Consider the following 17,478-nt stretch of genomic DNA (forward strand, 5'->3'; position numbering starts at 1 on the left):
TTGAACTTAACACTATTATGAATTTATATTGCACTTTACAAAGTGTTTTGCTAAGTCTCAAAACACACCTATGAGCTAGGTAAGTATAATTATCACCTTTTTACACAAAGAAACTAAGGATCACATCAGGTGACTTGCCCAATATCACACAGAATCAGTGATAAAAACCAGGATTTGAAACCAAGTTTCCTAATTCTCAGCCTTATCTCTACCTAACCAACTCACAGCAATACTGCCTAGCAGGCAAAAATAGCCTCTAATTTTGTGCACCCAACTTTAGACAGTGCGGGCATGCTTGCATTTATTATGTTTGTGCAGTGCTCTGTACACCTGATCGAGTCCTTTAGTCATTACCATAAGATAAATGTTAAATAATTATAATAAATCTAAGACCCAGTATTGGTCAAACACTATGTAACTGAAATTTGTCTGAACTTCTGGAGAAATGCACATTGAAGACCTTTTTGCCTACACTAAACGGATGCTAAACCAGCCAAGATAAAAAGCATTTCACAAAAATGGCACGAAGACAATTGGCTGGTTCACTTTGTGCACAAAACTTTCTTTCCAGCTCTACCATCAGCTCTGACATCACTTCATTTTTCACAGAAATGTTTCCAATTCTAGCCTGGAGGGGGAAAAAAATTCAAGTGCCTTCTGCTTCAGGAAAGTCTTGAATTTTCCCAGTTCAGCCAAGAGAGTTGAGCTGTACACACGATTAATTTCTATGCAGAAAACAACGTTCACTTCAACCAGCAATTAGTGGCAACATTTCTATCTTGTATAATGATGAGATTTTTATGCTAATCATTAAATAGCAGTAAATTAATCATTTGGGCACACTTAGATGGGATGTATATTTCATGAGACAGATAAAGATATCGAGATCAGTTTGATATTTACTCATGGTAAATATAAGTGTCTCAGATCTTTATGAGGGAAGCATACTAAACATATATGCAGCCAGAAACGTCTGTAGCATAAATGCATAAGAATCACAGCTTCACCTCTAATACTAGGAAATTACTTACATCTTTGTTTAATTACAATAATCTTTGTTTAATTATTATAAGGGAGATAAAAACCCAAGGGATCATACACTTAAATCATTCAAAGATACAGTATAAACTTCAAATATCACCATCACATGAAGGACAAAATCAGTTACCTGATTTCTCATCCTATAACTCCCTCCTTTTATAAATGGAAAAATTACCCACTTTGAATTAGGCATATATCTCAATTTGCATGATAGTCCAGTCAGACAAATGAATGATGGATCTGATTTGACCCTCCCCCACCCGCCCCAAAGAAATGTCTCGAAGTTTTGACTCCTAACAGAAAGGAAGCCAGCCTTCCTCTCAGTTGATGAAGGAGGTTTGTAACACCTCAAGTAAAATGTTTGTTTAAATTTTCTGACACTGTTCCACATATTTTTTTTACATTTAAATACCTTCACTCTTTCTTGGATTCGACACAGGAAATGGCATCCCAGTGCAATTTTGGAGGTATTCTTGTTGACTTGATGGAAACTTACGTCTGGTACATTTATTTTATCATGTCATTATAATATTTACAAGAAGCCCTGACTTCCTATGTGTTGCCTGTACATGAAAAGAAAAAAAAGTTTCCCAACTCTTAATTTCTTGTCTCTGAAGGAAGCATGACAGGTGGTCCTCACTCAGAGATCAAAGGCAGTGTACAAGTTGAAACCAAAGCTGATTTCCCCAGTCCTCTTACAGATATCTCTGAATCACCTGGCTAGGTGATTGCAAATGCTTCCAAATAGAGAACTGAACAACCTATGTATAAATGTAATAGCTAACACCTAAAACATCATCACTACTAAAGAACATAACTCCTACTTTGAGCGGGAATAAAGGCAAAATATTGAAGGGGAGCTACAAAGACCCAATAGAAATGGAAAGAAAAATCTATACATAAATCATTTCATTATTTATTTACCATTGCCTGAAGGACCTTTGAAATAGAGGCATTTGAAGATGCAGGTTTAATCAGTTCTATAGTGTCTACTGGAAAACACAGAAGTTTGTCAAAATAGCTGGCATGCAAATCTCCTCTGAAGAATATCCATTCCTCTCAGTCCATCAGACTGGTGGAAGGAGTGATATTATCTTCAGAAGTAATTTCCTTAGTTTTATAGGCTCTTCCATGCAAGCTATGATCTAACATGCAATCATAAATATAGGAGTTTTGCTCTCTCTGCATCTCCGATGGTATTTCACAAAGACTGTGGTGAATTTTCTCGTTGGTCTAGTTGTGTTCAGGTAAATGTGGACTGCCCTTTTAACATCCAAGTTGTACTACAGATTCTCTTTTGGATGGACTAAGGAAGAAGGTGGGAAGAATAATTTTTATGTGAAATTTGGAATTGCACTTTGGTATGTATCTTGGAGCTATGTGCAGAACAGCTTTGTCTGGAAGCCTAATACAATATGGCTTTCTATGGAGTGCTCCCAACTCAGAAACTGCCAGTTGACATAATGGCAGCTAACGAACATGCGTTAATTGAAAAGAATACCTCTATCAATGGCTCAAATGGGGCAGAGGTTAAGGCTTGTAACACCAAGTTTATCCTTCCTGTTGGAAACCTATGACTCTTTGAGGAACAAAGTCACTTTGACAGACCTTGATAGACAAAGATGTGGTGCCAAAGTTCATGTAAGGTCTCAAAAACAGGACAAAGATTTGAATTTAGAGATTGACGACAGCAAACATCTCCCATTAGTGAGAACCACCACCCATGCACTCATCAAAGAAACATTTCCCCTACTTTTAAACTACACTGCTCTTGAAAGCTGTAGAAATTTTGTGGTAATTTTATTTAAACCATTTCTTTTTAAAAAAGAAGAGAGGATATCTATATACAGTGTCTGTGTAGGATTAGTGAAACACATATATTAGTTAAAAATCAATATAGGAATACTATCAGGGCTCTATTGTGGTAAATCTCAATAGCTGGAAGGAAATGGATAGCTCAGATAATTATCATTCGGACACCAGAATCTTCCCCAGTAGCTCAACAGTTCAAATCCATCACAGGCCAATAACAATTGGAAGTTATTGCAGATTGTATTAGCAGGAGTGTTGTAAGCAAGCCACGAGAAGTAATTCTTATGCTCTACTCCGTGCTGATTAGGCCTCAACTGGAGTATTGTGTTCAGTTCTGGGTGCCACATTTCAAGAAGGATGTGGACAAATTGGAGAGAATCCAGAGAAGAGTGACAAAATGATTAAAGGTCTGGAAAACCTATGAGGGAAGATTGAAAAAATAGGGTTTGTTTAGTCTAGAAAAGAGAAGACTGAGGGGGACATGATAGCAGTTTTCAAGTATGTAAAAGGTTGTTACAAGGAGGAGGGAGAAAATTTTTTTTTCTTAACCTCTGAGGATAGGACAAGAAGCAATGGGCTTAAATTGCAGCAAGGGAGATTTAGGTTGGACATTAAGAAAAACTTCCTAACTGTCAGGGTGGTTAATCACTGGAATAAATTGCCTAGGGAGGTTGTAGAATCTCCATGATTGAAGATTTTTAAAAGTAGGTTAGACAAACAACTGTCAGGGATGGTCTAGATAATACTTAGTCCTGCCATGAGTGCAGGGGACTGGACTAGATGGCTTCTTGAGGTCCCATCCAGTCCCATGATTCTATGATTAGTGGCAAGTTTAGTATCTGATGTGACATTTATTTTGTTTTTTGTAGCTATTTTCCTAGTTGTGTATATCAATAAACTCAGTAGGCATGGTGCAAAATTTAAAAGTTTAAACAATAATTAATATATGCCAAAAGAACATGAGAGGAAAACATGCCCCAGAATCTCTCACAATTCTATCATCTCCTCTTCTACAAAAAGAACCCCATGCCTCAACACGGTGGGTCTGGAAGGCCACCCAGGCTGGGCAAGAGAAAACCAATAGTGGATGAGGGAAGTCAATCCCCAAATTCACTTCTCATTTTCACTTCTCATTCTCAGCTACCAGCCCTCTCCTGTTTAGACTCCAACCACCATGATATTGCATGGGAACAGAGACAGCTCAAGGACTAGAAATGTTTAGAGCTGTACAGGTCAAAACCAACTCCTTAAATTTCACCCAGGTATCAGTTGGCAGGCAGTGAAAATCACAGAACACAGCTTTCCTTTGTCCTCTGCATGAAACAGTGTGTGTGGTGGGAGAGTGTAGCCATATAAAAATGTACTGCAGATACATACAGTGAAACCTGCATTAGAAAGAACAGGATACAGCTTTCTTTCCAAAAGAAAATGACCGAAAGCACACTTGGACATTCAGAGGCAGGTTGTGAAGCTTAATACCAAATGGCCAACAAGCTCCCTCCAACCGGGAGTACTGACAGAATTCCCACTATTCCTTCTGTTTCCCTTCCATGATGTAAGACTTGGATTTTCCTAGATGAAGTGTGAATTGAACAACATTATCTCTCAGCGCGTGTAAGATTTCATTACGTACTGTGTCTGAAGTCTCAGTAAGGGCGACCAGCATGATTTGAATGGATTTGGAAATTTTTAAAGCTATACTGTTTTAGCCATTGCACCTTTAAGACATTAAGCAAATTGTAACATCAAGGGTTAGCCTGGCCTATAACCGCAACACAATGTGAACACTGTATTAGTTTAAAAAGCTATGGAAGCATGAGATCATTTTTAGTGCTAATGTCATACTAATATCTAAACTAAAAAAATCCTTCACACATTACATGTAAACACAGTAAAACTACTATTCTGATGCCACAGATTTATTCAGTGTATTTTCCTGCTATACAGGGTTACTTTTTTATAGACGGCTATTCTGCCATAATTTTAGGAGACAGACATTAGACATTGATTAATGAGTAAAAATACTTAACAGAAGAAACATGAAGTAAAAATCACAAATGGAAGGCATTAAATCAGTAAACAAGACCATGTAAAAGGAATGTGCTTTGAGGTCACAGAACAAAAATAAAAATCAGCAAAAATCAGGATGAAAAAGGAATTTCCAACAGCTGTGGACCACATGCATTAGTGGACTGAAGAATATAAGTCTTCTTTCTTGTTTTTTTATTACCTTGGCAACATCTCTTCTATGTCAGCAATTACATAGGAGACAACAGTCCAAACAGCAGCACAAAGATTCATTTGGCTTGGATCCTGAACTGTCATTGTGTCCCCTTGAGTATGATGAAACCAGAAGTATTTACTGATGTCATCAAGAAAACTGGCACCTACAGAGAAAAATGGGCAATTCCTTATTATGTGAATACATATATTTTAAGATGAACATAAACATGAATTTATTCCTGTGCTGGTCTTCATTAAATCCATATGCAACAGAGTAAGTTTCCATATGATAATTTTACTGAGCCATAGAACATGGGATTTTTCAGCATTTTAGTATAAACAAATTTTACATGTTAGCAGCCTTGTTATGAGTATATGAAACAGCAAACATGTAAATTAATATAGAAGGGAAAGGAAGTATTTCCCTTAATATCTTTGTTGCACCAGCAGTAGTATAAATGCATTTCTATATACAAAACACAGGAATCCAACTTAAGGAAATCCAGATAATTATTCCAAGTGTGATGGTTTTTTAATTTTTTGTTTTTAATGTTGGGGAATTTGAAATAGACTGCTTCTTTTCTTGTGATGCTAACCATCATGTATTTATTAGTAAGGCTGCGAGTCTGTCACAGAGGTCACGGAAGTCATCCACTCAACTGCTTCACTTCAGGTTCTCTCCACCTAACCTTCAGACCTTCCTCCTTTCTCTTCTCCCCTGCTCTCTCCCCATGGCCTCCCATCCCTTCAATGAGCCTGTTCCATCCCCTTGTCTTGTCTTTCCATTTAGCTAATCACTTCCTATCGAAACCTCACACAATTAAAAAAAAAGGCTCTAAAATGATATTTGCCACCATCACATTGATTGCTCTTTTTGTATGTTGCATCCCTTTCCTTTTGTCTGACTCATCTATTTAGATTGTCTGTGCCCTGAAGAGCTTCCAATCTGCTACGCTGTGTTTGTACAGTACCTAGCACAGTGGGGCTTGATCTTGATTAGTCCTTAGGCATTACTGTAATAAACATAATTAGTAATAATAATGCTATAGTGACAGGTAGAAGAGCCCCAATCAGAAATGCAGACAGAGCTTAGAGTTTGCGCTGAGATGCACTATAGGCAAATCTCATATAGAAGGCCATTTGATTGTATAACCTTGTGAATACATTTCTCAGATGTTTATGTCTGAGCTCTGGAAACAGTCTATATCAAATGATGAGGGCTTCAATAAACTTTTTATGAATGTTTCTAAGGCTTTCTATTCTGATTTTGCTTCGTCTCAATGAAAGATCTCATGCCTTTGTAGAGAATGAAAGCAAAATCTCTCTGCACAGTTCTATATTCCCAACTCTTCTTGCTGAAATATATATCTTTTGATCACATCATATAATAATTCAGCACCTAGTCCAGTTCTCACTGAAGTTAATGGGAATCTTTCCATTGACTTTAATGGGAGTTGGATTAGGATGTCACTGAGCCTGATGAAATGAGCTCTGAATTTCTGTTATCACATACATTTCTCATAAATGAGATTGTTTGTTCTCACTGCTATTTTAGAGTGTGAGGTGAGGGGGAGAAAAGGGAATGAATTTAATAATACTGTCAAACAGGAAGATCCTCTTTACAAGGTGATATAAGATACAAAAAGAAAAAATGCTGTAGCATGCTGTTATCTGGGGATGGTATGGGTTTCATTTTAACACGTTCCTTTGGCACTTGTGCCATATACATAGGCAGTATAAGTCAAATTTGCCGCTGACATCCAGTGTGATTCCACTGAAGTCAATGGGGCTCGGTGGGTAATAAGTGCTGAATATGGTCCTATAACTTTGTGCAGATTTATAAAAGTTTTTGATATACTCCAAGTACTTATTAAGGTAAAAATATAAACACATGTTATTGTGGTAAATATATTAGCTGCTGAAAATACTTCACTAAAGATGCACTTCTAGTCAAACAGCTGTGGAAAATCCATTATATCTTTGTAAACAGATCTTTTTCAGGAACCAGGGCACAACTTACTTGCCTGGAATGTATAATAGACATTCCACGAATAATTATTATGGGTTTATAGAATAGTGTTTTATCCTGGGTTTATGTAATAGTGTTTTCCTTAATTCAGAGAAAAATACCTTTCATCTTGTAACGTATAACCCACATACATGCTAAGATATGTTTAATTTTTTGTTTCTTTAAAAAAATCATAAAACGATAATACTCTGTCACCAAAACAATTAGACAAGTGGGCTTGCAGACAGTGTTTGCATTAAAGAGACAATTTCCCTTTTTCTGGACTTGCAGTCTATGAAAGACACAGTCAGTACTGATTATGAGATGATTCATTCTGAAACAGATATGAAGGCACTCTTATTAAACAAGATATTGAACTGGCCTCTTCAAAGACAGTCTAATTAAAAACAGAAGAAGCTCTGAAAAGGAAAGTTACTATACATCACATCTGTAGAAGTTTAATAACACAAAAAATGTTGGTAGAGTGTTCACTTGGCTCTTCTTTCCACTCTCCTCCATTTCTTACATATCAGAGAGCACTAACTTGATAGATCTCACTGCTGCTGAGTTCCCCTCTCTTACCTATTCTCCTTCAGCATCAGTCCATCAGCCCTCTCCCCACTTACTCTGTCACTCAGCTTCTTGTCCATTCTCAGCCTTCTCCTGCCTGGCCTCTCTTTTTCTTGATATGGCTGATGATTCATTCATTCATTCGCCTTTAACTTTTGCCCTTCCCTCACATCTGCCCTGCCAACTTCCAGCCCTGGCTCACCTGCAACATCCACTTCCTCTACTCCAGTTCTTACACTGCAGAGAGTCTCTGGCAGAAACCTCGTGACCAGGCTGGCTTCATTCACTACAAATTAGTTCTCTCCTCATTTGGTTCTACATTCCTAGCTAACAAACCTCTATTTTTCCAACATAATTGAATTCCATGCCTACAATCCCTGCTGCCTTTTTGCCACCTTTGATTTCATCCTCATACCCTCCCCACATCTCCTCCTTCCTTCACGGGATTGCGCCAACTTCTTCCATGAGAATATTGACAAAATACAATGTGCCCTTCTCTCTGCCTTTGACTTTCGTTCTCTTCCCCCTTCTCCTATCACAACTCCCTCCCTCTCCTCTCCTGTCACAGATACAGAAGTTTCTCAGCCACTCTCCTTCTCTAATCCCTCCACTTGCCCCAGTGACTGTCCCAGTCCATCTCTCCTCACCTCCGTCATTAGGCCAATTATCCTATCAAAGAAGGAAATTATGTTGATTTGGCATGATTTGTACTTGACAAATCCATGTTGGCTATTACCTATCACCCTATTGTCCTCTTTGTGCTTACAAACTGATCATTTAATAATTTATTCCAGTATCCTGTATACCATAAGATGCTTGTCTTCACTTCCAAGGCCCTTTATGGTCTACACCCGCCCTGTCTATCATCTTGCAGTCAGTATTGAAATGTCAACTCCTGCCTCCGACTGGCCCACAGTGCCGTCACCTCCATCACCTACTTGTTAAATATCCAAACAAGTGCTTTCATGCTTTCTCCCCTGCTGCCCCTCATGCTTGGGAGGAGCTCCCAGTAAATGCCACACAGTTAGCTCATTATCTTCCTTCAAATCACTCTTGAATAGGAGAGGTTGCTCACTTTGTACAATAACTGGAGTTCACTGCTGAGTTGTGTCCCCCTAGGGGTGCTCCGTGTCCGGATGTGCCCACATCTGTGAACTCTTGATCAAAAATTTTAATCAGCACTGTCCAAGGGTCAGTGCTTGAACCCTAGACACCCCCATTCCGCAAAATGAGGACATATAGGGAGGGGTGGACTTGCTGCCACTCTAGTTCCTTCTCATCCACAAAATCCAATAGGAGACTCTGAGGCAGAGGGGAAGGAGGACAGGTACTGGAGCACGATAAGGACACACATCTCAAAGAATTCCAGTAGCTGTACAAGGTAAGTAACCTCTCTGTCTTCTTTGAGTAGTGTTCATGTGGGTGCTCCAAATCAGGAGGCACCCAAGCAGCACCTCCATCAAAGAGGAGGGTTCTGAGGAGATACATACAGAACATAGAACAGCCTTGGTGAAAGCCATGTCAGCTCTGGAAGCAGTCACAAAAGATAAATGTTGGGAAAATGTGTGTACCAAAGACCAAGTGGCTGCCATGCAGATGTTCGAAATGGGTATGCTTTTCAGCAGGGTTGCTGAGGCAGATTAAGCCCTGGTGGAATAAGCAATGAAGCCTGGAGGAGGGCAACCCCCTAATGTTTCATAACAGGTTAATATGAATCGTGCAACCCATTTGGACAGTCTTTGGGTGGAAATCACCTGACCTTTCATGCATTCTGCAACTGAGATGAAAAGCCTGGGTGAAGCCCTAAAGGGTTTAGTCCTATCTAGGCAGAAGGCAAGGGCTGTTCTTATATCCAGTGTGTTAATGCTTTATTCTTCTCTCAAAGAGTGAGGCTGGGGATAAAACACCTGTACCTGAACCTCCTGGTTGATGTGGAATTCTGAGGAAACCTTGGCAAGAAAGTGAGGGTGCAGACATAGCATCATCTTGTCATGACAGAACACTGTGTACAGTGGATAAGGCTCCAAGTTCCCCTATCCTCGTGGCCAAGCTGATGGCTATGAGGAATATAGTTTTAAGGGAATGGATGAAGGAGGGAACAGTTTGTCATAGGTTCAAATGGGGGTTTCCTCAGTGCATTGAGGTCCCAGAGTGGAGTTGATTCCTTACCAGCAGGGAAGAAGTTGAAGAGATCTTTGATAAATCTTGTCATGGTTGGGTGGTCGAAAACTGAAAACCCCTCAATTTGGGAAGTGAAAAGCTGTCATAGCGACTAGGTGAACTTTGCTGGAACTCAACGATAATCCTGAGGCTTTTATATTGAACAGGTAATCGGGAATGTGTGTTAGATGAGAGACAAGAGGAGGTGTAGATTGGTGACTGCACCAAGTCTTGAAGCATTTCCACTGCTGGAGGTAAGTTTTCCTTGTTTTAGGTATTTTGCTATGAAGCAATACCATTTGTATGTCTCATTCTATATCATAGAGCCATCTAGTAGCCACGCCTTAAAGTGAAGTGCCAAAAGATTTGGATGAGTGATCAATCCCAACTCCTGGGTGAGAAGAATCACCATTGTGGAAGGCAGATAGGCGGTAGGTGGAAGCATGCGAATGCGCTCTAGGAACCACAGTTCTCTCAGCCATGATAATGCTATAGGATGGCTACTAATTTTTCTTGTTTCAATTTGTTCAGAACCCTGAGCAGTAGGGGAGTCAGGGGACATGCGTATAGCAGTATGCAAGGCCAAGGAATGATTAGGGCACCTCCCACCACGCCCTCCCCTCAAGCAAAATGGTCTGCACTTTGGATGCACTTTGGATGGAGTTGCAAAGAGATTTATCAGTGGGTGTCTGAGGTAAGACATATCTCTCGGAATACCTCGTTCATTTCCCACTTGTGATCAATGTTGAAATGTCTGCTGGGGAATCCCCCACTGTATACTTTAGTCCTGGAAGATAAACCATTGAGATCTGTATGCAGTGTGATATACACTAGTTAGATAGTTTTATGGATTGGGTACATAAGGACTGGGATCTTGCTCCTCCGGGATGATTCATATATTGCTACTCTGTTGCTCAGCATTATTCTGATCAGGTGGTCCCTAGTGTGTGGTAGGAAGTGTTCACAAGGATAACCAACTGTTCTGAGCTCTAATATGTTGTTATGGAGGATAGCCTTCTAAGGGGTCCATCTTCCTTGAACTGTGAGGTCCTGGGAATATGTGCCCCAGCTTATTAAGGAGGGGTTTGTAATGCTGATTCTTGGGAGAGGAGGCTGAAGGAACAGAACTCCAAGCACACCATTTATGGTTTTTTCCACCAACTGAGAGAGGTGAATACCCTTCAAGGTACTGACAACTGTTTGCATACACTGTGCTTAATGGGAGTATAAATGGGTCTCTGCTAGGCCTGAAGACTTTGAAAGTACAGTCTTGTTAAGGATGTCACAAACATACAGGCCGCCATATGGCCCAGAATTTGTAGGCAAACCTCTGCTGTAGTTTGTGGGATTTGTTGTATCTTTGAAACAAGTTGGACATGGTGGTAAATCTGTCCTTGGGTGAGTACGCCCTGGCAGTGGAGTCCAGAGTAGCCCTAATAAAGTCTATGTGCTGAGTGGGTACAAGGGTAGATTTTTCCATGTTGAGGTGGAGGCCAGTGAGTGGAAAAAGAGATAGGGTTTTGCTGGTTGCTGTCTGAGCCTCCAGAAATGAGTGCTCATTCAGTAGCCAATTGTCCAGGTAGAGGAAGACAATTATTCCCATTTGGTGAAGATGGGCCACGGTGACCCATAGGACCTTAGCAAAGAATGTTTGTGTGGTTTAAAGGCTGAAGGCTAGGACACAATACTGGTAATGGTTCTTGACTGCCACAAAATGTAGGAATCATCTTTATGAGGGATGCATCGCGATATGGAAATAGGCATCCTGAAGGTCAAAGGAAACAAACCAATCTCCCAGATCCAGAGAGGGAATTTTCATTGCTCAGGTTACCACTCTGAACTGTTGAGCATGGATGAAAGTGTTCAAAGTTTGGGGTCCACAAATGGTTTCCCCCTGTCATTTATCTTTTGGAATAGGAAGTATCAAGAATAGAGCCCTTTTCCAATATAGTCCAGTGGAACAGGTTTGATCACCCTCAGTGATAGGAGGGATTGTACCTCCTCACTCAAGAGATCCCTGTGAGAAGGGTCCCCAAAGAGGGACAAGGAAGGGACAACATAGGCTGGATGGGCCAATTAACCTATTAGGCTGCAAACCAGGGGATATTTAGGCTAAGACGAAAGCTCTAATCAAGGACAGCTCTCTTGTGCAGGAACAGGCGGGGCTTCTTTAAAGGTAGGGAGCTGTAGCAGAAAGGAGGCTGCAGCAGTGAGGGCTGCTGTCACTGGGTCGAGGGAGAGAAAGGGATTTGGACCCAAGAGCAGGGGTTTATCTAGCAGACCCAGGAGATGGGGTTTAGCTAGAAGAGTGGAGAATGTGAGCCTGGGATAGGCAAGGTAGGAAGTAGTCCAGGGGAGTGACAGGAAGGTTCGTAGTAGTACTGATCTTAGCTGCTGGACATATGGACCCTGGGCTTGAACCTAGTTTAGGAGGTGGACCTGGGTTCCCCTACCAGGCACAGAATGAGTGGCACAATCTGTGCAGTGAACTTGGAGACTGTCTGTTCTAGCCACGGAGGGAGTGGCAGAGCCATGGCAGTGGACTTAAGGATTGTCCGGGACGATGTGGAAGACTTTGATAGTACCCTAGAAGGGGAGGACTACTGGAAATTGGCTAGACGGCTAAGCCATGAAGATGAGGAATGATAAGTCCTGAGGAGTAAGAGAGGAGCCACAGAGTGAGAGAGTGAGATGATGGACCGAGGAACTGCGAGAAAAGGGCATCAGGCTGGCAGAGTTAATCCCCGGACCTGGCCAGTGAGTAGAGGTAATAGATGCCTACAAAAGCCTTGACAATAGTTAGACTGATGGTGTGCTGATACCACAGGCTATTACACTGACCAATACTGTATCACTGTTTCTTTGTACGCCCCATCAATCTGTATCCATCTGTTGTCTTTTGTCTTACACTGTGATTTCCTTAGGCAATACGGCAATACAAATAATACCAATGGAAACTATCTTGGGTACTTAAAACTCAGTATGCATTTCCCATTCAACAATATATATGGTCTGCCCACTAATATACTAAGCTCCCACTGTCTCCATCTTGAGGAAAACTCTTGAAACCCAGCTATTCCATTAAACTTTCAAACTGTAATGGATACTCCCCACTCAGTGTATATTCTGTGTTGTTTGTATTGTGTCTTCATGGTTCAATACCTCTAGATTGTAACTAAGACCTGCTAGATGAAGGGTACTGATCTTCTGCGGTACATTGGTGTGTCCATCTAAGTTGCTAAGCAAATGAACAATAAAGATTTATAAGCAGTTAATTATTATTTGTATTATAATAGTTCCCAGAGGAGCTCCATTATGTTAGGCACTGTACATATACATATTAAGAGACAGTCCCTGCATGGAAGCGTTTACAGTCTAAATAGGCATGAGGGAGAAGCGGGGAAAGAGGTATACATAGGAGAAGTGCCATCCTCAGTGTCGGATAGCAGGGGAGTGGTTGAGCCAGGAACAGAAACTAGAACTCCTGATTCCCAGAACAGTGCCCTATTCAGCAGACCATGCTACCTTTCATTGCTTGCTTGCCCAAACAGTAATCAAAAGTCTGAAGGACCTTGACAAAATCCCCAAAAATCTAAAGCTAAAATAAACCCTGTAAAGAACAACTTATGATGAGCTAAAGCTACTCCCCTCACATCTCCCAAACACCTTTATACAGATAGATGGATCTAGAACACATTCACATCCACCCCCATGGCAGCAGAGGGAGCCTTTGGAAAGCTGGTAGTTCAAGCACAAGGATTAAAAAAAAAGCTAATTTTTATTTATGAAGTTGCTTTCCCCACCATGCTGAACACATGCAGTTTGTTATCCGGTAAACAAAAGATTATTTTAAAAAAACAACATGAAAATCTTCTAGATCTGAACATCAACCTCAAGTTCTCCTTGACTTTAATGCCACTACTCAGGGGAGAAGTGCAAACACTACTGAGTCCTAAAAGGAATCCAACTTTTGGGAAGTAAACCATGAGATATGTAGAAACATATGATACTGTACCTCTTTTAAACAGAGTACACAACATAGGAATACATACATAAAGAGGAAACCCCAGCCTTGGCATAACTGTGCTGTGCACTGGGAAGCTCACGAGGTCCTGTGGAAAGGGAAATTTTCCTCCTCAGATCACAGAGCATGAGCACAGCCACTCCACATTGTGCTTGGCATTCCTACATGGACGAATACCTGGTGGATCCACTTAGTTGTAGATTCAATAGCCCCAAATTCCTGTGCGTTGGTGCACAGGAAGTTTTCAGGGATGGACCCTACGTGCGTTCTTGGCATCTGCAATTATGCAGGGAAGGGGAGATGTATGATTTGCCCTCAAAGGAATAAACTTTAAAGCGAAGAGTAAAAGGAAAAACTGACCTGTTAAAAGATCTGTACAGTAATAATGTCTTGGTTTTTTGACAAACAAGAATTTCACAAATATCAGCTTCCCTGAGGCAGCTACCCTTTTAGAAGAATAGGTGTTTTCAGAGCTACTTTGGGTATAAAGTTATCCATTTTAAAATGGTATCTATTGTATTGCAAGTGATGTTTAGCATTTAGATTGCTACTGTAGGTGTTCCACAAATGGTTTTTGACCTGACTTTGGTTAATGCAATCATCAGAACAATTATTGTAGCTGGTCCGTGAAAACATTATGTTGCATCCGATCAGCTGCTTCTTCCCTGGGATAAACCGTAGATCATTACTGATTTTCATCCAATGAATTTAGGGTAAGATTTACAAATAAAGCAAAGGTGATGGAGGAAATTAATATTTGTTTGGAAGGGGGAAACAATGTTATTAGTTCTGTCGTTTAGTCTAAAATGCTGAAATTATAGGGTAAGGTGCTTGAGCATCACTGCTACAGACGATGAAATAGTTTCCTGCACAGAGCTTAGACATAATATCACGTCATGCTGTATTACCTCCTGAGTCATTTCTTTTGAAAGGCTTTAAAATTCATGACTTATACAGAAAGGTAAAAGGAAAGCATTCAGTCAATTGCTTCCTTGGCTAACTAAATGAGACCAAAAAGAAAAGGAGTACTTGTGGCACCTTAGAGACTAACAAATTTATTTGAGCATAAGCTTTCGTGAGCTACAGCTCACTTCATTGGATGCACAATGAGACCACAATGTAAGAGAGACAAAAACTGAAGTATGCATTATTTCTTGTTTTATTTAATGTATTTGAGTGTTAATCCTGTGGATACACTAAACAGACTAAATTACAGTTCAGGATTATTGCAGTTACTTTTGCAGCATATTGACCTTTCACTCACTGCTCCAGAGCCACAGTGGCAGCTGGGGAGACTTGCATTAATTGTATGAAATCAGGTCTCAGGAAAGGAAGTGGTTCTGCTCTGTAGAACACAGGTTAACTGGAATCTAATACAACATATCCTAAACTGCTCCCAATTTACCAAAAGCAGATTAAGCTGCAATATTAAAAGTGCTCTGGAGGCCGTTTCTCCACCCACCCTCTAGTTTTAAATCAGCACAGATTTAAAACCAAGCCAAACCGGGGGGTACTCAATCTGAAACAGCACAACTTGAAATGGGACCTCATGTTTGACCCACCATCTTCAGCCTGTTTCGTTATAAGAATACGGTGCAAAAAATGCTTCAAAATGAAGACTTGGTGTGGAATGTTGTGAGGAGAAAAGGCAGCGACTATGAAATAAAAACTAACAGTTTGTAAAGGTGCTGTGTAATTGCTGATCAGGGTAACAAATCCATCCCATTCCCCCTTCTCAACTAGTTTATCGACTACAGTCACTGTTTTAATGGCAGGAAATGTCAGTGTGACAAACAACTTTTCTCATGTTTCAGAGTAGCAGCCGTGTTAGTCTGTATTCGCAAAAAGAAAAGGAGTACTTGTGGCACCTTAGAGACTAACAAATTTATTAGAGCATAAGCTTTCATGAGCTACAGCTCACTTCTTCGGATGCAGATACTTTTCTCATGTATCTGAGCAAAGTGTTGTTAACAATGCCCCAAGTGAGCAAAGCACTTACAGAACTATGTGATGTAAGTAGTCCCACTGACTTCAATGGTACTGCTCACATGCTTATGGCCCAGATTTTTAACAGTATTTAAGCGCCTAACTCCTATCTGAAATCAATGGGAAATAGGCACCTAAATGCCTTTAAAAATCTGTCCCTATGCTATGTCCTTAAATGCTGTGCTGGATAGGGGCCTGTACAAACCATCTTTCTGACTAACTGCTCTCCCAAAATTTAAATTTCTTTAATTTTTCAAAGTAATGACTGTCCTTACTAACCTGTTACATCCTTATCTAAGACTAAGTTTGTAAACTGTAAGATACAACTTTGCACAATTTCCACCCCAAACTACACACTACTGAAATGGAAATTAAAGTATGTTTTGTTACTCTGACTACATAATACACACCTGAGTTGTAAAACAATGGTGATTACTCTCCTAATAAATATAAATATTTTGGATATTGCTGCCAAAATGCCTCATGCATCTGACCTCCCAAACAATGTGTGTTCAACTTACTAGCACATCACCATCAATTTTAACTGAGATATGCCTGAGCCACAAAGTTCAGATCGGAATCCTATCTTGAGGTTCACGGCTCTTCAGATCTGGGGTTTGCTTCAAGCTATCTTTAAAATAAGGCTGTGGGTCATTCATCCCTTTCTAAGACACAAGCCACAATTCTCTCAGTGGAGTTGAACAGACAGAAGTAGGCAAGTAACAAGTGGTGGGTTCTAACTTCCTAAATATTCCTGAACTATAAAGTGTATATTTTTCTTCAGCTACATTTCAAAAAACCAACATACTTCAATGGAAAAGAAATCTATATGCAATTAAAACTCCTCTTCCATCATTGTCAACAGATTGCATTAGCTTTTTTTGTTTACATTCATTCATGTAGCAACATTGAGCCAAATTAAGAAAGGGGGAAGGAAATGCAATCCCGTGAATTTGGTGAGAGTGAGGGGGGGCTGTTTGCACTTCCTTACACCAGTTCTGAATTTGGCCCATTGGGTGTAGCATGTTGCTGATTGCATATGAATTCCAAGTGATCTACATGAAAGAACAAGACTAACATTAGGAAAATAAACAGTAAATAAAGCATCATTGCTAACTAAACTAATTCTTTCTGGATGCAAATTCAGGTTGATATGTTCGCTATCCTCTCATGACAGATGATACAGATGATACAAAACTACTCAAGCTATTTAAGTCTCAGGCAGACTGTGAAGAACCTCTCCAACCTGGGTGACCGGGCAACAAAATGGCAGATGAAATTTAATGTTGATAAATGCAAAGTAATGCACATTGGAAAACATAATTCCAACTATACATATAAAATGATGGGGGCTAAATTAGCTGTTACCACTCAAGAAAGAGATTTTGGAGTCATTGTGGATGGTTTTCTGAAAATATCTACTCAATGTGCAGCGGCAGTCAAAAAAGTGATCAGAATGTTGGGAATCATTAAGAAAGGGATCGATAATAAGAAAGTAAATATCAAATTGCGTATATCTAAATCCATGGTACGCCCGCATCTTGAATACTGCATGCAGATGTGGTCAGATGTGTATATTAATCTCCCCACTGTATTTTCCACCAAATGCATCCGATAAAGTGAGCTGTAGCTCACGAAAGCTTATGCTCAAATA

At 40.2% G+C, this 17,478-nt stretch overlaps 1 protein-coding gene across 1 annotated transcript in view; it reads right to left on the bottom strand.

The window, feature by feature from the left end:
- Positions 1-4,756: 4,756 nt before the first annotated feature.
- Positions 4,757-17,478, bottom strand: part of CPQ (carboxypeptidase Q) — a 238,843-nt gene continuing 226,121 nt past the window's right edge. The window contains 1 exon segment of the mRNA XM_043507563.1: positions 4,757-5,240. Within this exon segment, the coding sequence (XP_043363498.1) occupies positions 5,080-5,240 (161 nt within the window). The 3' untranslated portion in view covers positions 4,757-5,079.

The sequence above is a fragment of the Dermochelys coriacea genome, chromosome 2 (genome assembly GCF_009764565.3).
Source record: "Dermochelys coriacea isolate rDerCor1 chromosome 2, rDerCor1.pri.v4, whole genome shotgun sequence".
Lineage (NCBI taxonomy): Eukaryota > Metazoa > Chordata > Testudines > Dermochelyidae > Dermochelys > Dermochelys coriacea.